General features: G+C 44.4%; 1 protein-coding gene across 2 annotated transcripts in view; it reads left to right on the top strand.

The window, feature by feature from the left end:
• SLC66A2 (solute carrier family 66 member 2) overlaps positions 1-21,925 on the top strand; it is a 57,304-nt gene that overhangs the window by 12,667 nt on the left and 22,712 nt on the right. Inside the window, exon 4 of one of the 2 annotated variants that reach the window (XM_047794163.1) lies at positions 536-589. The exons of the other annotated variant lie outside the window; for it this stretch is intronic. Within the exon in view, the coding sequence (XP_047650119.1) occupies positions 536-589 (54 nt within the window). The remainder of the gene's footprint in view (positions 1-535; positions 590-21,925) is intronic. 2 annotated transcript variants of the gene reach the window in all.

The following is a 21,925-nucleotide window of genomic DNA, read 5'->3' as shown; positions in this document are numbered from 1 at the left end:
GGGAATTGCATCATCAGGTACTGCTGAGCTGAGTCACAGTGGAGGCAGCTGCCAGGCCTGCTCCCTAACTTGGTGCCAAGCGCCATCAAGCGCACGTGTTGAGCTCACTCTCCTTTCATGGCGAACATTCTGTTGAGTGTCCTTTGAAAGCAGTTTTATGGGACAATTTTCTGAAGAGCTTTGACCCTGGAAAATTGTGTTGCAACTAGAGCTTGCAGACAGATATGTTTCTAGGGAAAAGTAGAAGTAGGATCTGCTGTGTCTGTCAGCATAGCACTGACCTTAGAAATGAAGTGAAAATGTGCTGACTTTTCATGTTTCTCCTCTGCCCCAAGCACTTATTTTGGAGGAGGGTAGGCTTGGAGAAAAATGGCTCAAAAAGTAGATTTCCTAATGTACAGAAACCAAAATCTTTTGGTCTTTCTGTCCGGTGCTTTGTTTTTAAAGAAATGCAACAAGGACTTTACCAGTGTTAAAACCAGTCTGTTTTTGTCTCCTCTTCCTTTCTGTTTTCTCTCTGTCTCTTTAAATGTAGCTGCAGATAATAAAGATGAAGAAATCAGAGTTGCCCCCAGGCGGTCGTATCTGGGTACGTACCACGCTGCATGAGCCACCCACTAGAATGTTCAGTCCACTTCATTCTTTGCAGCTCTCTTCCTCTCTGACTTCACTTCCATCTGTGCCTGCATCTTGACCATGCATGTGCATCATTCACCCAGCGTGGCCACCTCTTCAGCAAGCTAACCAACCACAGCCTGCTGTGTTCAGGCTTGAAGTAGCTCCTAGACACCTGCCTACTTTCTGTTTGGGGGCGGAGGGTGAGGCGGGAAGGGAGGGAAGGAAGGGTTCAGAGAGGCAGAAAGAAGAAAGAGAAATGATCAGAACACAAGTTTTGGGATTCTTTTGTTAAATTTATTCCTAAGTATTTTATTCTTTTTGATTCTGTGGTAAATAGAATTGTTTTCTTAATTTCACTTCGGATTGTTCATTGTTACTTTGTAGAAATAAAATTGATTTTCACATACTGTTCTTGTGTCCTGTAACTTTGCTGAACTCACTTATTCTCACAGCTTTTTAGTGGATACTTGAGGATTTTCAATATGTAAAATTATATCATCTGCAAATAGAGATAGTGGTATTCCTTTCTTTCCAATCTGGATGTGTTTTTTTTTTTTTTTTTTTCCTTGTCTGATAACCCAGGCTGAAAGTGGGAGAACAGATGTGCTCGTCTCACTCCTGATGGCAGTGAGAAGGCGTTTAGTCCTTTACCTCTAAGTATGTTGTTAGCTATGGACTTTACCTGGATGCCCTTTTTTAGGTTAAGCAAGTGTCCTATTCTGAGCTTGTTGACTGTGTGGTTTGTTTGTTTTTAATCAAGAAAGGATAAGTTTTTAAATACATTTTGTGTCTGTTGAGATGGTCATGTGGTTTTTGTCCTTTATTTTATAGCAGTGTATTACCTTGATGGATTTTTGTATGCTGAACCAACCTTGCATTCTTGGAGTAAATCTCATGTGATCATGATGTATAATCCTTTTTATAAGTTGCTAGATTATGTTTGCTAGTATTAGGTGGAGGATTTTTGTGTCCATATTCATAAGAAATATTGGTCTTTTTTTCCTTCTTCTTGTGATGACTGGTTTTAGCAGCAGGATAGTATTGGCCTTATAAGTTGAGAATGGGAAGTTCATTCTTCTTTTTTTTAATAAAGAGTTTGTGAAGGATTGCCATCAATTCTTTATTAATTTAAAAGTTTTAATTGAAATACATTTGACATACAACATTGTAAATCTAAGAGTAAATATGGTTTAATTAAGAGTTAACTTGATATATTTATATACGATAGCCCTGTAGTAATAAATAGCATTTAGACTATGATATGTGAGGGTGTGGATCTCTTTTATTCTTTTTGGAGTTTGTTAGGCTTCTTGGGTATGTAGATGGGTATTTTCATTAAATCTGGGAATTTTTTGGCCAATCTCTTTGGCTATTTTCCTCTCCTTTCTCTCCCTTCTTCTTCGTCCATCACACAATGTTGGTGCACTGAGTATTGTTCCACATTTCTCTGAGGCTCTGTTCAGTTTTCTGAATTCTGTTTTCCTCATTGTTCTCAAGATTGTGTAATCTTTATTGATCTATCTTAAGTTTGCTGATTCTTCTGATAATTCGTATCTATTATTGAGCCCCCATAGTACATTTTTTTACTTCAGTTATTGGACTTTGCAATTACAGAATTTTCATTTGGCTCTTTTTAATAATTTCTGTCTCTTTAATGATATTCTCTGTTTGATGGGATATTGTTGGTATACTTCCTTTAATTCCTTATGTATGATTTCCTTTAATTCTTTGAACATATTTATAACAGCTGCTTTGAAATCTTTTCTGCTGAGTCCAATGGCTGTGACCCTTCAGAAGCAATTTATTTACTCCTCCCCTGCCCCTGCTTCTGTGTATGGGTCACTTTCCTGTTTCTTTGAATCTCCCCAAATATTATTGAAAACTGGATATTTTAGGTAAAACATTGTAGCAACTCTAGATACTCACTTCCACCCTGGTTGGGGGCTTATTTGCTTGTCTTTGTGGCTGGATGGATGCTTTCCTGGGACCCCCCCCCCCCCTCCAGGCTGGCTGTGGACTTGCTGTCTTTGACTCTCTTTGGTCGCTCTGCTGAGCCTCTGGGGAGGCTGCTACCACTGATCAAGACTGATTGTTCTGTGGTTTTTGATAAGGGCATGGCTGTGCATGCTCTAATCCAGCTGAAGTCAGGCGGGGTGATCTGAGGCCAGTCCTCGACAGTGGCTGTCTCTCTCTGATAAACTTTGGGTGTGTTTCCTCATCGCTGTCACAGAGCTGCCAGTTTCCTTGAGGTCGCTGCTTCACCAGGCTACCTGGAGGCTGCCCTTGCTCTGGAGCAGGAGGTCGGGCAGCAGTGTCCTTTCCTGGAGTGACACCATGGCTCTAGGTGCAGGCACTAGGGGTGGTAGCCCCTGCTTGTCCCGGCTGCACTCCAGGGTATGGACCCTCCATCCCATGAGCTGAGCAAGAATGGTGTTCTCGGGAGAAGCCATGGCCCTGCACTAGGAGCTGGGGCAAGGGGCTGGTCTTGGCTGCCCCACCCCTACCCCAGGAGGGCTGCATGGAATTAAAGGTGGTTTTGGGGAGGAAGCCAGTGTGTGTCAGGGCTCTTTCCCTAAATAGATGTTCCTTCATTGCTGTATGCCTGTGGCACACTTTCCAAGGATGTTAAGTGGTCGTTTGTTATAACGCATAGCAGTGGCAGTTGTTCTGCTGAGGGGGGGACCCTCACACAGCCTGCTGGATGTGCCTGTCCCCTCTGCTGCTCGTGACCCAGCTGGAGCCAGAAGAGCAACCAGCTTTTCTGTTCTTATTTACTGATGTGGGCTCAGGGGACCTGGGCATTCTCTGTGGATTTGTTGACTAGCACGTGCAGGGGACGGGTGTTCACCCTACCAGCAGGCTGTCCTCCATTAAGTTTTTAGAAGTAGCCTTGAAACTTAAAGTGAAGATGCAGTTTTGATTGGGGAAGACTATGGATCCAATCCATCTGGACTGGGGCCTGTCTGGTGCTCATTCTGCTGGTACAGCCATGTGGGTATCCTGGGGTTTGGCACAGCAGCTGGTGCTGTCAGCCCCAGGGACCCAGCTTGCTAGGCAAATTGGCAGAGCAGGGAGCACAGGGCCTCAACTTCTGGCCTCTCTCTTTGTCCATTTTGGGGCACCATGCTGAGCAGAAATGGGCAGTGAGGGCCTGGAGATATGACAGGGACAAAAGGAAAGGCCTCCTGTAGGAGTAGCCCAAGAGGTTGGGGGTAGCCACAGGAACGCGATGAAGCTCACCACACCCCACACCCCCCCCTCCCCCCGTAGCATTTTTGAATGAGTCGTGTCCCCTCTCACTGGTCAGTCCTACCCAGCTTGGGGGTCAGAAGTATTTGGTTGGGTCTCTGGTTGCAGGACGTCTTGAACTGTGGCCTGCCTGCTCTGGGTGAGGGTGGTTGGGGCTGCATGGAATTAAAGGTGGGTTCATAAAGTGAACCAGGCTCTGAAGGCTGGGAGGGCATTTATATTTGTTTAGCTATGTTTCCATTGCCATCACTGAGTCCTGTGTTGTCCTGGTTGTTGGATAAAGTAAAGCTGATGACTATGAAGGGCCTGCATCTGCCTGGGCTTCCCTCTAGGTCAGCCTGTATGTGGAGCCCCTTGGGCCCTGCCCTGGGCTTTTGCACATGGCCCTGTGCTCTTTCTTTGTTGGAGGGTGAGCTCAGGACATGGTGCTGAAGGTCAGGGCTGTGTCCCAGGACCGAGCAGGTCCTTTAGAGTCAGGTAAACTAGTGAAGGAGACAGAAATGGGGTTAAGAGCTGGGTTTCAGTTTGAACCCAGGGCTTTAAAGGGATGAGAGGTGGTTAGTTTTGTTTTCACAGGAAGTTGATTTTCATTTTGATTTAATTTAAAAAATTTAAAGCATTTTTTTGGCCACACCTGCAGCATGCCAAGGTTCCCAGGCCATGGATCAAACCTGCTCCACATCAGTGACCTGTAAATTTTTTTTTTTTTTTTTTGGAAATAACTACAAAGTTAGGTGGCAGTACAATATAGTTCTTTCTGAACTATTGAAGATAAGTCTCTGACTCATGCCTGATGACATCTATTTTCTAACAGTAGGGATGTTCCCCGCCGCCCCACCATCCTAGCCTTTTGGCTGGTGATCCCACCAGCCTTCTTAGTACTTAGAGGAGGGTCCCTCATAATCGCTCTTGCTTTTAGGTATTTTCAAGCCCTTTCAGTCAGGAGCAGGTCCCATGGATGATTCTAGATCTGTTGTTCCCCAGGGCGGCTGGTCTGATAATGCTATACTAGTGGGCTTCCTGGTACCTCCCTCCAGGAGGCAGGAGCTGTTGCTGGGTGCTTGGCAGGGTCTTCCCACTGGGATTACACCTGTTCCTGAAGGGACACTTTGAAAGGACCATAGCTCCCCTCCCTCCTCAGACTTCCCCTATTTTATAGACAGCAGGAAGGACCCCCACTTCATTCATTGAATAAACCCAGTTTGGCCAGCGATGGGTCCTTGAGTCCTGCTGATGTGCTACTTTCCTGGGGCCCCTCATGTTCTGCCACCTCAGGATGGTCCAGGTGTGTCTGGTGCAGCCTCTGACCTGCCTAGGAAGCAGCCTGGACCCCTTAGAGCAAGGATTGATTGTGAGGCAGGATGGGAACAGGGTGAGCTGACCCTGGGTGGAGGCAGGGCCCCCATTTGGCCTCTCCGGGCTTGGATTTACTTAGCAGAAACTGTTGATGATGCAGGTACCCTGCTGGGCTCCATGGGGTCTGGGGAGAGAGGGCACTTAGTGCAGTGAGGTTGAGCTGCAGCTGGCAGAGTCCGGCCATGGGGTGGGAGAGAGACAGGCGGGGCCCCAGCCACATTGCTCTTTGTTCTTAAGCAAGCTGAAGTTCAGTGTCAGTGTGTGCTGGGGCACTGTTGTAAGTCTTTTATGGGGAATTGCTAGTTCTCATGTTAGCCTATGCAGAGGGTACTATAATTTTTCCTATCTTTCAGATGAGGAAACTGAGGCACAGAGAGTCTGGGTCAACAGACAGAGGCCACATAGCAGCAAGCAGCAGGCTAGGGCCTCAGAATCTGTGTTAACACCAGGCCTGTGCTTCATCCTGTCACTCTCAATTGGTGCGGGCTCTCACCATGGGGACCCAAGGAGGTGTCTGAGCCTCCTGTCTCCCTGGTTAGCTCCGGGACCTGGGGCTGACTGCTGTGCACTGGGCTTCCTGCACTTGCTGCTCCAGCCCTGAACACTTGGAGCAGAACGTGGTACAGGGTGGAGCCCATGTGCCAGCACTTCGGGTAAGGAGCTATTTGCCTGGGATGTGGGGACACCCCTGGAAACGGGCAGTGAAGGACCAATTTTTGTTTGTGTATCTGTGAGTCTGGGAAGCAGTGAGGGCAGTTGAGTTTCCTCTGAAGCTGTGTCTGGCCCAGGGCCATCAGGGCCACATGGTGTGTTGGGCTGGGCTGGTCTGGGCTGGCCTGAGCTGCTCTAAATACTGGACCTAGCTGCCCTGTGGAAATGCACACCAGCCAGAATGTGAGCTTCATGGGTAATTATAAATTTCCTAGTAGCACATTGAAAGGTAAAAAGAAATGGGCAAAATTAAAGATAACAATATGCTTTTTGCCAAAATAGTCTGATTTCGGTATGTAAACACCGTAACAATTATTTATTTTTTTATTTTTTTATTTTTGGCTGAGTCTGCGGCATGTGGAAGTTTCCGGGCTAAGGATGGAACTCATGCCATCAGCAGCAACCTGAGCTGCTGCAGTGACAATGCCAAATCCTTAACCCACTGCACCACATGGGAACTCCTGTAACAATTATTAATAGGATATGTTCTTTTTTTCTCGTCAAGCCTTTGCGATTAGGTATGTATGTACTCTACACTCAGAGCACCGTGTGCCGCTTGGCCGGTTCACTGCTCTGCTCCTGATGCTGGTCGGCCTAGCATGTGGAGAGCTGTTGTCAGCGTTACTGGAATGGGGTCTGTGGATTTGGACCTAACTTTTTCCCTAAAGGGAAAGCTTCCTAATTGCTGAAGCTTTCCCTGCCTGTGACTTTGGAAAGGGGTATTTGGGGTTACAAGGTCCTGGTGGCAGGAGACCGCCTGCTGGTCTCCCACTTTCTCTCTGGTCTCACTTCTTCTCTGCACTTGGATGTGGCCACTTTGCACATTGCTGCCTCTCTGCACAGATACTCCAGTGCTCTCTTGCTGCCGTAGCTGAATTGCCTAACTAGGGGTTTATAAGTTTCCATTCGCCTGCCTCTTCCTTATTGGTTTAAAGATACAGAAGAAGGAAGTATGAAGGTTCTTTGCTCTTGCTGTCTGCCCAGAAGGGGTGAGTTATTTGGTGGCCTTGCTCACTGGAGGGTCTGACATGACATCTCCCTGAATCACTGCGAGCGTCACTCTGGCCTTTTCCTCTTTCCTGCTGTGCACTGAGGACTGTTGGGTCCTTGGACATTTTGAGCTTGAGTTGTTCCTGCTTCTTGTGCTCACCGGTGCTGTGTGCATTGTTTCCTGTCTGCTCCTTGGCCTTGTGGCTGTGAGTGTAGGTTCAGGGCTGCTGGGAGCCTTTACTGAGCTATTCTTGCCTCTGCGAGGCAAGGGGAGCCAGCATGACTGTGGCTGTTTATAGAGTTTCTCTCTGCGTCCCCAGACTCTCAGATTGAGAGGAGAGCCTCTCAGGCACCCAGGGGACTTCAGCAAACAGGGGCCATCCCAGGGGCTGACCTCGCCCCCGGGGATAGGGGGCACAGAGGGTACACACCAATGTGTCCCCTGGGCCAGGGGGCCGGAGGGCAGGGGTGCTGACAGACTCTGGGGCCGGTGAACTCGGGGAACCCTGCGGTCATGCTTGCTTTTTCTCGGAGCAGGACAGGTGGCCTGGACCACACGGGGGCGCGTGTGGGCAGCGAGATCTGGACTGAGTGTAAATTGCAGGCGGTTCCGTTTACATAACTTCTGTGGCTAATAGGTTTCAGCCTTAATGGGAGGGGCTGTGCAGACCGGCGTCCCTGCCCGGACTGGCTTCCTCCCTGCCACTACCAGATCTGGACCAGCTCCCGGTACTGACTTTGGTGTTGTTGCAGCCCCACCCGTCCCCAGCCAGCCTGCATCTCACCGCTGCATCTGCCTAGAGAGGCCTTGATGCTGGTTTTCTGCAGCCTTTGACAGTGAGATGAGAAGCAGACCAAATGGTAGTCTCGGGTGGGCAGCCTCCATGTCTGGCCCAGGTGTCCAGAGAAGGGGCCGCGAGGTCCCCAGCCCTGCGTCAGAGGGGAGTGGCCACATTGTCTCCAGGAACCCTTTTTCTCTTTGAAATGTGACCTCACGATTTGAGAGAACCAAGAAGCTATTGAGATTGGTGAGGGGTGTTCATGTTTTAAAAAATCAGCTCCGTGGAGGTAGTTTCCATACAACAGAGTCGCCGCTTTAAATGGGAAGTCACAGGGCGGCTGGAGGAGACCCCTCAACGATGCCCACCAGTCTGTGTGTGTTCCTTGTCTGTACCGTCAGGACCCTGTTCCCACCTGGCCACAGGGTTGCAGGGTACCTGTACACTATTCCTGGCTTTCTCTCTTGTCTGTCTGCAGATGAAGGGTTGGGATTTGAAGTTTTCAGGATCTTGCCACACTTGGGGCTGGGCTTCCCACGTGGTGGGTCAAAGAGTGTGACTGAAGGAACCTGCAGGACTTGCTGCTAGTTAATTATCTGTCCTTCAGCCTCCTCCATGTCCTGGTCTTGCAGTCCCTCTGGATCCTGTGAATGAGGGACAGAAAGGCCCCCTTGGTCTGGAGGGTATCAGACTGCTGCCCGGTGGCCCAGTGCCTATGCACCCCTCCAAGAGGGAGAGGGCATGTGGGCCTGAACCCCTAGTGAAGGGTAGCATGAGTGGTGGCCAGGCCATCTCTTCATAGTGATCCTAGTTTCCAAGTATTTGTCTTAATTATGTGAATGTACCTTTGCTGGGACAGGGCCTTGCCATCCTGAGGCTCAGGGAGGCTAAGGGTCACAAGGCTGGCAGTGGGAGTCATTTGCTGTCTCCATCCCTGGATCTGTGGGGCATCGTGGCCTGAGGCTCTGGGTCCAAATCTCATGCATCCCTCTCAGCCAGGTTGCTCTGGCTCAGCATCCCCTGTGTTTGGGGGGTGTAAGCTCTGCATATGTCAGGTGCCGGCCGACATTAGGTGGTCTTCCAGCCCTCTCAATCCTTGCTTATAAACCTCCTCAAGGTCTCTGCTCTTTTGGGGGGGGCGGGAGGCCCGTCCACATTCTCTTAGACCAGATCTCTTACATGTTCATCTGAGGCATAAAAATACAACCTGATAAGAAATTGAATCTTTTTTGCCACTAAGACACTGGCTCCTGGAGCAAATTCTGCAAATGGTAAAATCACTTCTTAAACCAGGACTGACTGGACTGAACAAGGAAGGGATTGATTTGTGAATCCAGGGAAACCTCAAACCCTTTGACAGACACGTGGGGATTTCTCCACATTTAAATCATTCAGAAGCTCAAGGATGTGCTCATCACCGTCAGGTGTTTTAACAGGGGGAGGTGAATGTGTCTGAGGTGGAACTCCGCTGGGCCCCCCCAGTCCTGGAAACCTCACTCCACATTTAGCCCTGTTTTCTTTCTTTTTTTTTTTCCCAGGGCTGCACTTGTGGCATATGGAAGTTCCAGGCTAGGGGTCGAATCAGAGCTGTAGCTGTTGGCCTACGCCACAGCCATAGCAACACCAGATCTGAGCCAAATCTGTGACCTACACCACAGCTCACGGCAATACCAGATCCTTAGCCCACAGAGTGAAGCCAAGGATCAAACCTTCATCCTCGTGGATACTAGTCGGGTTCTTAACTTGCTGAGCCACAACAGGAGCTCCTAGCCTTGTTTTCAAGTCTTGCCTTTGTGCCACCGTGAGGAAACCACCTCTGGGAGAAAGCTGGGAAAATACCGAGGGGGTGTCCTTTCTGTTAGCAACCCAGGGAATGAAGGCTTCCTCCCTGTGTTCTGGTTCTCCCAGCATGGCCCCTCACACGCCCACCTGCAGCTGTCTCAGATACTCCTGGGCAGAGCAAGGCCTGGGGCCCTGGGGAGGGGGGGTGTCACCCCTGTGGCTCCTTTTTCTGGGAGGAAAGCTGTTCTTCTTTCACAGTTTATTTTTAAAATTATTAATGAAAAATCTGAGTGTAGCCCTAAAAAAATAAAATAAAATAAAATAAAATAATTAATGAAAAATCTTCTGAGGTAAGAATCCCTAAAGAAGTATAAAAAGTTTGGTCCTGCCGGATTCAGGAATCTGTACTTTTTATTAAACATCTCTGTGTTCCTTTTTTTCTGACTAAACTCAGCAAATCTCATTTTATGCTTTCTATATCTACCCAGTATTATCCCCAGTTGCCATTTTTCCTTATATAATTCCTACTTTTCTGTCCCTACTGCTTGATTTAATTCACTGCAATATGTCAATTACAGTTGATAAGTAAATGATGGCTAAATGTATTTTAAATTGTCCAGGATTCAAATGAAAACACCTTAAACTTAAAATATAAAGTAACTTTTTAACTTCAGCATTAGAAATTATATTTACTAAAGTGGATATTTGTTTCTGTATCTCTTTTAAAGCAAGTCATATACATTAAAAACTTTTCATTATATGTTACACTTTATTTTTGAGCTATAATTCACATACCATAAAATTTACCTTGAAAAAAATTTTTTTGTAATTCAAAAAATTAGGAGTTCCCACTGTGGCTCATCATGTTAAGAACCTCGCGTAATATCCATGAGGATGTGGGTTCAATCACTGGCCTCACTCAGTGGGTTAAGGATCCAGCATTGCTACAAGCTGTGGCGTAAGTCATAGATGTGGCTTGGATCCAGTGTTGCTGTGTCTGTGGTGTAGGCCTGCAGCTGCAGCTCTGATTCAACCCCTAGCCTGGGAGCATCTATATGCTGCAGGTGTATCCATAAAAAGAAAGAAAATTTTTTTTAATTGTATGACTGTACCTGTGGCATATGGAAATTCCTGGGCCAGGGATTGAATATGAGCTGTAGCTTCCGCCTATGCTGCAGCTCTGAAGCTATGGCAATGGTGGATCCTTTGACCCACTGAGCCAGGCTGGGGATCGAACCCACCCCTCAGCAGTGACCTGAGCCACTGCAGTCAGATTCTTAATCCGCTGTACCACAGCAGAAGCTCCAAAAATTTTTTGAATTGAGATAAAAGTCACATAAAATGATCCATCTAAACCATTTGAAATTGTGCAATTCAGTGGTTTTTAGTACCTGCACACTGTCCTGTAGTCATCACCACTATCTAACTAGAGAACATTTGCATCGCCTCTGAAAGAGACCCCATAGCGGCCAATTTCTCCCTTACCCCAAGCCCTGGCCACCGCTAATCTACTTTCTGTCTGTTTTGCCTGTTCTGAACACTTCATGCAAGGGAATAATACAACATGTGCCTCTTGCTCTGGCTTCTTTCACTGAGCACAGCATTTTCAAGGTTCATCCATGCTGTAGCTGGTGTCAGGGCTTCATTCCTTTTTAAGGCGGAGTAATGTGCCATTGTCTGGACGGACCACCTTTTGTTCATCCATTCGTCCGTTGATGGACATTTGGGTTGTTTCTGCCTTTTGGCTGTTGTCAGTAGTACTGCTGTGACTCTTCACGTGAAGTGTTTATGTGGGTATATGTTTCCCATTTTTTTGAGCATTTCTCTAGGAGTGGAGTGGCTGGGCCACATGGTAACTCCATGCTTAATCACTTGAGGAACTGCCCGACTGTGGCTGCACCATTTTACATTCCTACCAGCTGTGTACGAAGTTTCCAACTTCTCCCCATGCCCACCAAAACTTTTTATTGTCTTTTTTATTTCTGCCATCATAGTAGCTGTGAAGTGATATCTCATTGTGGTTTTGACTTGCGTTCCCCTTATGATCAGTGACGTCGAGCGTCTTTTCACATGCTTGTTGGCTATTTGTGTGGCTTCTTTGGAGAAATGTCTATCTGGGTTTTTTAATTGGGTCATTTGTCTTTTTATTGTTGTAAATCACATACATTCAAAAGGGGTGTTTGCTTCCTCCGCTCTCCCAGGAATTCCAAGTGATGCCTGCTTTATGACCGCTAGGACCTGCACTATGTATCTCAGGAGAGGGACCCATGATTTGTGCATCCCAGCAGCTCTCCTGCTCCCTGTCTTGACCTCTGGATAGCTGCCAGGTGGAGGGTCAGATGGTGGAAGCTGGTGTTCAGGAGCCTATGGGTGCTGCCCTGGGCTTGCCTGGTCCCAGGTCAGTATGCCAGGGGTGCACCAAGAGCAGGAGGTGGCAGAGCTTGGAGCTGCAGCTCAGCTCTCCTCTGCTGTGGGCCCCCCAGCCCCGCTTCCTCTCTGGGGGTGAGTAGAGGCCCTGAGAGGATCGGCGCAGTTGCTGTTCCCACCCTGCAGGGGCTCAGCTGGGCAGGGTTGGGATGCTGGCATTTCCTCATGTGGGGTATGTGCTGCCCCCAGGCATTTGAGGGGCGCACATGTGATGTGACACCAAGGGTCAGTCCCCAAACCAAGAAGGATCCTTAGTCTTAACTGGGAGGCAAACTTTCTTGCCCAAGTGAGCAGCACATAAAATGGCCCCAGTTTCTGGTGGACCCACAAGCGGCTCTGGAGACTTGGGTGGAAAGGTAGGGAAGGGCACCACGAGGCTGTGCTTCCTGGGACAGGCCAGGAGGGGGAGGGGACAGAGGGCCTGTCCCCAGCTGGTGGCTCACTCCCTATGCCCCTCCGTCCCCTTCGTGCAGCTCAGTGTTAGCAGCTCTGTTGAGATCTGATCAGCCACACTGAACACACTTGAAGTGTGCAGTTTTGGTAAGTTTCGACATGTGTATAACCTTTGCCAAATTCACACAGTAAACATGCCTGTCACCCCCCAATTTCCTTCTTTGTATTCCCTCCCTTCTCCCCAGCACGAATCTGCTTTCTGTCACTAACATTCATTTGCATTTACTAGAATTTGACACAACTGGAATCATACAGTACATACTGTTTTGTCTGGTTTCTTTCACTCAGCATAATTATTTTGAAATTTGCCAGGCTGTAGAGTGTATCAGTAGTTCATTCCTTTGTATGTTGTGTCATATGGTTGTACTACAGTTGTTCTTCTTATTCACTGGTAGATGGACATTTGGGTTGTCTCTGCTTTTTGGCTGTTACAAATAAAACTGCTATGAATGAGCCTTCATGTGCAGGTCTTTATATGAACATATGCTTTCTTTTCTCTTGGGTGTGTTCCAAGGAGTGGCCTGGCTGGATCATACGGTAAGTGTATGTTTAACTTTTTAAGAAACTGTTGCCCTGTCTTCCAAAGTGCTGTGCCATTTTACATTCCCACCAGCAGTGTGTGAATTCCAGTTGCTTTGCATCCTCACCAGTACTGTGTATGGGCCTTTTAAAATTTTTGCTCTTCAGATAGACATGTGGTGGCAATTCATTGTGGTCTTAATTTGCATTTCACTACTGGTGTTGAGCATCTTTTCATGTATTCATTTGTCATCCCTTTATTTTCATTGGTCAAGTGCCCAAATCTTGTCAATTTAAAAATTATTCTTAGTGAGTTTTGAGTTTGTAATATTTTAGATACAGATCCTTTTTATCAGATACATGGTTGGCAGTATTTTCTCCCAGTCTATGGTTTGTCTTTTCATTCTTTTAGTAGTTTCTTTTGACAAGAAGAAGTTTTTTTAATTTTATAAAGTCCAGTTTATCAGCTTGCTCTTTTATGGATTGTGCTTTTGGTGTCATATCTAAAGGCATCTTTGTCAAACCCAAGGTGACAAAGATTTGTCCCTGTTTTTGTTCCTGGTAGTTGTTTAGTTTTAGGTTTCACATTTAGATCTGTGATCTAATTACCTGTGAGTTAATTTTGTTTATGGTGTGAGGTATGGGTCCTTCTTTATTGTTGTTGCATGTGGATGTCCAAAGACCCTTTTTCCCCCTACTAAATCACCTTTTCCTCTTTGTCAAAAATCAGCACTCTGTGTGTGACCCATTTCTGTCCTGCTGCCTTGATTGGTTTCTCTTTCCCATGTCCACTGTCCTGATTACTATGTGTTCATGGTAAGTCTTAGGATCAGGTGGTATTTACCTCCAGCTTTGGTCTTTGTTCTTCATCCTTTACATTTCTGTATGAATTTTAGAATCCATTTGCCATTTTCTACAAAAAGCATGCTAGGGTTTTGACTGGAATATCTTGAGTCTACAGATTGATTAGGGGAGAATTGGCATCTTTATGACTGTGCAGGAAGTGTCAACACAGCAGGACTGGGCCTGCCATCCTTAGAAAGGCCCACTTGCCAAGTTGATGTCTGGAAACTTGGATTTTGGGAGACTTCCCATCATTCCCAGAACCGAGGAGAGTGGTCCTCTGTGCTTCAGCTGTCTGAAGACCTGCTTTCCTTCTGAAAGTCTGGAATTTTGGTGTGTGCTAGGCAGAGGGTGTCAATATGACCAGCCCCAGTAAAAACTTTGGGTACTGGGTTCTGGAGCTTCTCTGGTTGTGGTCCACTGCTGGAGGGATTAAGCTCACCCTGAAGGAGGGCCCAGGGAGAATCTCCTGGGAGCTTACTCCTGGTTTCCTCCTGACGCTGCTCCATCTGCCTTTCCCTTTGTTGGTTTTGCTTTATATCCTGTGGTGTCATAAATCACAGCTGTGACCATGGTGACAGGCTGAGTGAGTCCTGGTGAGATCGCCAGACCTGGTGATGTTCTTAGAGACTTCAGCACAGCAATATTGAGACTCTAGCATAGAAACACTATAAGCTCCATTTATTTATGTCATCTCTAGTTTCTCTCAAATGCTTTGTAGTTTTCAGCGTATCTGTCTTTCACATGATCAGATTTATCCTTAAGTAATTCATATTTTTATAGTATCATATATAGTATTGTTTTTTAAATTTCAATTTATGATTGTCCATTGCTTGTATGTAAAAATGCTGTTTACTTTTGTATATTGATCTGATAGCCTTGCTGAACTCATTTATTAATTCTAATGGGTTTTAGTAGATTCCTTAGGTATTTGATAAATAAGATCATGTCATCTGCAAATGTAGTTTTACTTCTTTCTTTTCCACCTGGATGCCCTATATTTCTTTTTCATGCCTCATTGCTCTGGCTAGAACCTTCCGCACAGTGTGGAACAGGAACGGTAAGAGTGTGCATACTTGCTTTGTTTCTGATCTTAGGGGAAGAGCATTTGGTTGTTCCACTATGAGTATGATATCAGTTGTAGGATTTTGTATGCTTTTTGTTAGATTGGGGAAGTCCTCTCTCTTTCTCTCTCTCTTTTTTTAATTTGTCTTTTTTTTTTTCAGGGCTGCACCTGAGGCATATGGAAGTTCCCAGGCTAGGGGTCGAATAGAGCTGCAGCTGCCAGCCCATGCCACAGCAATGCAGCAGGGATCTGACCACACAACAGCAATACAGCAGGGACCTGACCACACCACAGCTCACGGCAATACCAGATCCTTAACCCACTGAGGGAGGTCTGGGAGCGAACCCTCAGCATCATGGGTACTAGTCCGGTTCGTTACCACTGAGCCACAGCAGGAACTCCAGAAGTTCTCTCTCTCTCTTTTTTTTTTTTAATGATTTTTATTTTTTTTTCCATCATACCTGGTTTACAGTGTTCTGTCAATTTTCTACTGTACAGCAAGGTTACCTAGTCACACATGCATATATACATTCTTTTTCACACTTTATCATGCTCCATCACAAGTGACTAGATATAGTTCCCAATGCTATACAGCAGAATCTCATTGCTTATCCATTCCTCTCCTTTTTTTTTTAAGTTTCTTTAATTGTTGAGGATTTTTATCAGAGTACATGTTGAATTTTGTCAAATGCTTTTTCTACATCAATTGACATGATCACATGATTTTTTAAAATTTATTGATATTATATGGCCAGTTACATTGATGATTTACAGATATTAAAACAACCCTGCATTCCTGGAACAAACCATGGTATATTAAACTTTTTATATATTGTTGGATTGCTTTAATAAAAGTTTGTTTAGGGTATTTGCAATTCTGTTCATGAGTGATACTTGTTTATAGGATTCTTCAAATGCCTTCGTTTGATTTGCTATCAGAGCAGTGCTGGCCTCATGGATGAGTTGGAAGTTATTCCCTACTTTTTAATTTCTTAGAGGATATTGTGTAAAATTTTTATTATTTCTTCCTCAAATATTTGATAGAATTCAGATGTTATGCCATCTTGGCCTGGACTTTCCTTGGGGGAGGGAGGGAGATTTTAAATTCAAATTCAACTTCTTTTTTAAACAAATTTTTTAAATTACTCAATGAATTTATTACATTTATACTTGTACAATGATCATCACAACCCAGTTTTATTGGATTTCCATACCACAACCCCAGTGCATCCCCCACCCCCCGAACTGTCTCCTTTGGAGACCATAAGTTTTTCAAAGTCTGTGAGTCAGTATCTGTTCTGCAAAGAAGTTCAGTCTGTCCTTCTTTCAGATTCCACATGTCAGTGAAAGCATTGGATGTTGGTGTCTCATTGTCTGACTGACTTCACTTTGCATGATACTTTCTAGGCCTATCCATGTTGCTAAAAATGCCGGGATTTCGTTCCTTTGAATGTCTGAGTAATCTTCCATTGTGTATATGTACCACATCTTCTGGATCCACTCCTCTGTCGATGGACATTTAGGTGGTTTCCACGGCTTGGCTATTGAAAAGCGTGCTGCAATGAACATTGGAGTACATGTGTCTTTGCGGGTCGTGGTTTTCTCTGGATAGATGCCCCGGAGTGGGATTGCTGGATCCAATGGTAGTTCTGTGTTTAGTTTTCTGAGGACTCTCCATCCTGTTTTCCACAGTGGTTATACCAATTTACAATCCCACCAACAGTGTAATGGGGTTGCTTTTTCTCCACACCCTCTCCAGCACTTATGGTTTGTAGACTTTTGGATGCTGGCCATTCTGGCTGGTGTCAGGTGGTATACCTCATCGTGATTGTGATGTGCATTTCTCTGATAATGAGTGATGTTGAACATCTTTTCATGTGTTTTCTGGCCATCTGTATGTCTTCTCTGGAGAACTGTCTGTTTAGATCTTCTGCCCATTTTTGGATGGGGTTGTTTGTTTTTTCGGTATGGAGCTGCAGAAGGTGTTTATATCAGTTTTGGAGATGAATCCCTTGTCAGTTGATTCATTTGCAAAGATTTTTTTCCCATTCTGTGGGTTGTCTTTTCCTTTTGTTTAGGGTTTCCTTTGCTGTACAGAAACATTTAGGTTTGATCGGGTCCCATTTGTTTATTTTTGGTTTTGCTGTCATTACTCTAAGAGGTGGATCTGAGAAGATGTTGCTGTTCTTTAAGTCAGAGAGGGTTTGGCCTATGTGTTCCTCTAAGAGTTTTATAGTGTCTGGTCTTATATCTAGGTCTTTAATCCATTTTGGGTTTATTTTTGTGTATGCTGTTAGGGAGTGTTCTCCTTTCATTCTTTTCCATGTGGCTGTCCAATTTTCCCAGCACCACCTATTGAACAGGCTGTCTTTTCTCCAGTGTATGTTCTTGCCTCCTTTGTCGTAGATGAGTTGGCTGTAGGTGCATGGGTGTAATTCTGGGCTTTCCTCTCCTGTTCCACTGATCTATATTTCTTTGTGCCAGTACCATATGGGTTTGATGACTGTTGTTGTGTAGTATAGTCTGAAGTGAGGGAGCCTGATTCCTCCAGCTCCATTTTTCTTTTCCAGGATGTCTTTGGCTATTCTGGGTCTTCTGTGCTTCCAAGCAACCTTTCAAATATTTTGTTTGAGTTCTGTGAAAAATGTCCTTGGTAATTTGATAGGGATTGCATTGAATCCGTAGATTGCCTTGGCTGGTGTAGTCATTTTGATAATGTTAACTCTTCCAATCCATGAGCATGGTATGTCTTTCCATCTATTTGTGTCATCTTTGATTTCTTTCATCAGTGTCTTATAGTTTTCAGAGTAGAGGTCTTTTGCCTCTTTAGGTAGGTTTACTTCTAGGTATTTTATACTTTTGGATGCAATGGCAAATGGGATTGCTTCCCTAATTTCTGTTTCTGATCATTCATTGTTAGTATATAGAAATGCCATCAATTTCTGTGTGTTAATTGTGTATCATTGACTTTGCCAAATTCATGAATGAGTTCTTTTTTCTTTTCTTTTTCTTTTTCATTTTTTTTTTCATGGATGAGTTCTAACAGTTTTCTGGTAGAGTCTTTAGGATCCTCTAGGTATAGTATCATGTCATCTGCAAAGAGTGACAGTTTTACTTCTTCCTTCACAATTTGGATTCCTTTCATCTCTTTTACTTCTCTCTGATTGCCATGGCTAGGACTTCCAAAACTATGTTGAAAAGTAGTGGTGAAAGCAGACATCCTCGTCTTGTTCCTGATCTCAGAATTCTTTCAGCTTTTCACCATTGAGAATGATGTTAGCTGTGGGTTTGTCCTATATGGCTTTTATTATGTTGAGGTAGGTTCCCTCTTATGCCCACTTTCTGAACGGTTTTAATCAGAAATTGGTGTTAGATTTTGTCAAAGGCTTTTTCTGCATCTATTGAGAGGATCATGTGGTTTTTATTCTTCAGTTTGTTAATGTGGTGTATCACACTGATCAACTTGCTGATATTGAAGAACCCTTGCATCCCTGGGATAAATCCCCCTTGATCGTGATGTACAATCCTTTTAATGTATTGTTGGATGCTGTTTGCCAGTGTTTTGTTGAGGATTTTTGCATCTATGTTCATCAGTGAAATTGGCCTGTAGTTTCCTTTTTTGTGGTATCTTTGTCTGGTTTTGGTATCAGGATGATGGTGGCCTCATAGAATGAGTTTGGAAGTATCCCTTCCCCTGCAATTTTTTGGAATAGTTTCAGAAGGAGAGTTGTTAGCTCTTCTCTAAATGTTTGATAGAATTCGCCTGTGAAGCCATCTGGTCCTGGACTTTTGTTTGTTGGCAGTTTTTTAATCACAGTTTCAATTTCAGTTCCTGTGATTGGTCCATTCATCCTTTCTCTTTCATCTTGGTTTAGTCTTGGAAGATTGTACTTTTCTAAGAATTTGCTCATTTCTTCTAGGTTTTCCATTTTATTGGCATATAATTGCATATGTAGTCTCTTATGATCCTTTGTATTTCTGTGATGTCCATTGTTGCATCTCCTTTCTCATTTCTAATTTTATTGATTTGAGTCCTCTCTCTTTTTTCTTGATAAGTCAGTCTGACTAAGGGTTTATCAATGTTGTTGATCTTTTCAAAGAACCAGCTTTTCATTTCATTGATCTTTTCTAAGGTTTTCTTCATTTCTATTTCATTGATTTCTGCTCTGATCTTTATGATTTCTTTCCTTCTACTGACTTTAGGTCTTGTGTGGTCTTCCCTCTTGAGCTGCTTTAGGTGTAAAGTTAGCTTGTTCATTTGAGCTTTTTCTTGTTTCCTGAGGTGGGCTTGTATTGCCATCAACTTTCCTCTCAGAACGATTTTGCCGCATCCCATAGGTTTTGGAGTGTTGTATCTTTGTTGTCATTTGCTTCTAGGTATTTTTTAATTTCCTCTTTGATTTCTTCAGTGATCCATTGGTTGTTTAGTAGCATGTTGTTGAGTCTCCACTCGTCTGTGTTTTATGCAGTTTTTGTCTCGTTGTTGATTTCCAGTCGTATAGCGATGCGGTCAGGAAAAGATTCTTGATGTGATTTCAATTTTCTTAAAGTTACTGAGGTTTGATTTGTCACCCAGGATGTGATCAATCTTAGGGAATGTTCCATGTGCACTTGAGAAGAATGTGTATTCTGTTGCTTTTGGATGGAATGTCCTGTAAGTATCTATGAAGCCCATCTGGTCTAATGCTTTATTCAGGGCCTGTGTCTCCTTTTTGATTTTCTGTGTGGATGATCTGTCCATTGCTGTAAGTGGGGTGTTAAAAAAGTCTCCCACTATTATTGTGTTATTGTAGATTTCTCCTTTTAAGGTTGTTAGCAGTTGCCTTATATATTGTGGTGAACCTGTGTTGGGTGCGTAGATATTTAAAATTGTTACATCCTCTTCTTGGATTGATCCTTGGATCATTAGGTAGTGACCTTCCTTGTCCCTTAAAATATTCTTCATTTCAAAGTCCATTGTGATTGTCTGATATGAGTATTGCTACTCCAGCTTTCTTTTGAATCCTGTTTGCCTGGAATATTTTCTTCCATCCTCTCCCTTTCAATTTGTATGTGTCCCTAGAAGTGAAGTGGGTCTCTTGAAGACAGCATATATGTTGGATCTTGTTTTTGTATGCATTCAGCCAGTCTATGTCTTTTGGTTGGGGTGTTTAGTCCATTAACATTGAAGGTAATTATTGATATGTATGTTCTTATTGCCACTTTATTAATTGCTTTGGATTTGTTTTTGTTGCTCTTTTTTCTTCCCTTCTTCTCCTGTTCTCTCCTCTTGTGGTTTGATGACTCTCTTTAGTGTTGTATCTGAGTTGATTTTTCTTATTTGTTTCTGTATCAGTTGTAGATTTTTGGTTTGCAGTTCCTCTGAAGTTTTGATATGAGTCTATATATATATATGAGATCGTTTTAAGCTGTTAGTCTCTTAATTGCAAGTTCATCTCCAGTGTCCTGCATTTGTACCCACCTCTTCTCATGATTTCTGATTTTGGAGGTATAATTGTGCGTGAATGATTTCTTATCTTTACTGCGCACTTCTGCTGGTGAGCCTTGTTATTTGTGGTATTTTTGTGTCTGGCTGTGGCCTTTCCTTTTCTGCCTAAAGAAGTTCCTTTAGTATTTGTTGTAAAGCTGGTTTAGTGTTGCTGAGTTCTCTTAGCTTTTACTTTTCTGTGAAGGCTTTGATTTCTCCTTCAAATCTGAAGGAGAGCCTTGCTGGGTAGAGTAATCTCGTTTGGAGGTTTTTTCCTTCCATCCTGTGAAGTATATCATGCCACTCCCTTCTGGCCTGCAGAGTTTCTGCTGAAAACTCTCCCGATAACCTTATTGGGTACCCTTATGTGTTATTTCTTTCCCCTAGCTGCTTTCAGGATTTTCTCTTTGTCTTTAATTTTGGTCAGTGTGATTAATATGTGTCTCGGGGTGTTCTTCCTTGGGTTTATTTTATATGGTACTGGTTGTGCTTCCTGGATTTGAGTGAGTGGTTCCTTTCCTATGTTAGGGAAGTATTCAGCTATTATCTCTTAGAATATTTTTTCTGTCCCCTTCTCTCTCTCTTCTCCTTCTGGCCCCCCTATAACATGGATGTTGGTGCATTTATTGTTTTCCCAGAGTTCTCTGAGGCTCTCTTCATTTGTTTTCACTCTTTTTTCTCTTTTCTGTTCTGCATCCATAATTTCCACTAGTCTGTCCTCCCCCTTGCTTATTTGTTCTTCTGCCTCCTGTATTCTGCTGTTAGCTGCTTCTAGTGAATTTTTTATTTCAGTTATTGTATTTTGCATCTCTTGTTGTTTAAGTTTTTTATCTTGTATCTCTTTGGTCAGTGTTTCCTGTAAGTTATCCATCTTTGCCTCCAGTGTATTTCCAATGTCTTGCACCATATTTCGCATCAACAGTCTAAAGTCTCTTTCCTGGAGGCTGAGAATCTCCTGATCATTAGCTGATTTTCTGGGGTTTTTTTCTTTCTTCCTCATCTGAGTTATAGTTCTCTGTCTTTTCATTTTTATAGCTTTTTGGTGTGGTGACCTGTTTACAGATAATGGAGTTGTAGCCTCTCTTACCTCTCAAGGTGTGTGTCCCCCTTGTGGCTGAGGTCGGTATGAGGGCTTGCTGTAGGCTTCCTGGTGGGAGGTACTGATGCCTGCCCACTGGTAGGTGGAGCTGCTTCCTATCCCTCTGGTGTGTGGGGCTTAGTCTCTGGATGGGATTAGAGGTGGCTGTGTGCCTAGCAGGGGGGGTGGGGTGGGGGGGTGGGGGGGTGTTGTTCTTTAGGCAGCCTGTTTACTGAGGGGTGGGGCTGTGATCCCACCTGGATTGTTGTTTGGCCTGGGGCTTCTTAGCGCTGATGGGTGGGTCCAGATTTTCCCAAAATGGCCACCTCCAGAGAAAGGCATACTGCTGAATATTCCCAAGAACTTTGTTTCCAATGTCCTTCCCCACAACAAGCCACGTTCACCCCTGTTTTTCCAGGAGGTCCTCCAAGAACTGCAGTCAGGTTTGACCCGATTTCTATGGAGACTTTGCTTTGCCCTGGGACCCAGTGCACATGAAAGTCTGTGTGCACCTTTTAAGAGTGGAGTCTCTGTTTTCCCCCAGTCCCATGGAGCTCCTGTGCACAAGCCCCACTGGCCTTCAATGC

This window comes from Phacochoerus africanus, chromosome 8 (assembly GCF_016906955.1).
Source record: "Phacochoerus africanus isolate WHEZ1 chromosome 8, ROS_Pafr_v1, whole genome shotgun sequence".
Lineage (NCBI taxonomy): Eukaryota > Metazoa > Chordata > Mammalia > Artiodactyla > Suidae > Phacochoerus > Phacochoerus africanus.
This window is presented reverse-complemented; position numbering and strand designations above follow the sequence as displayed.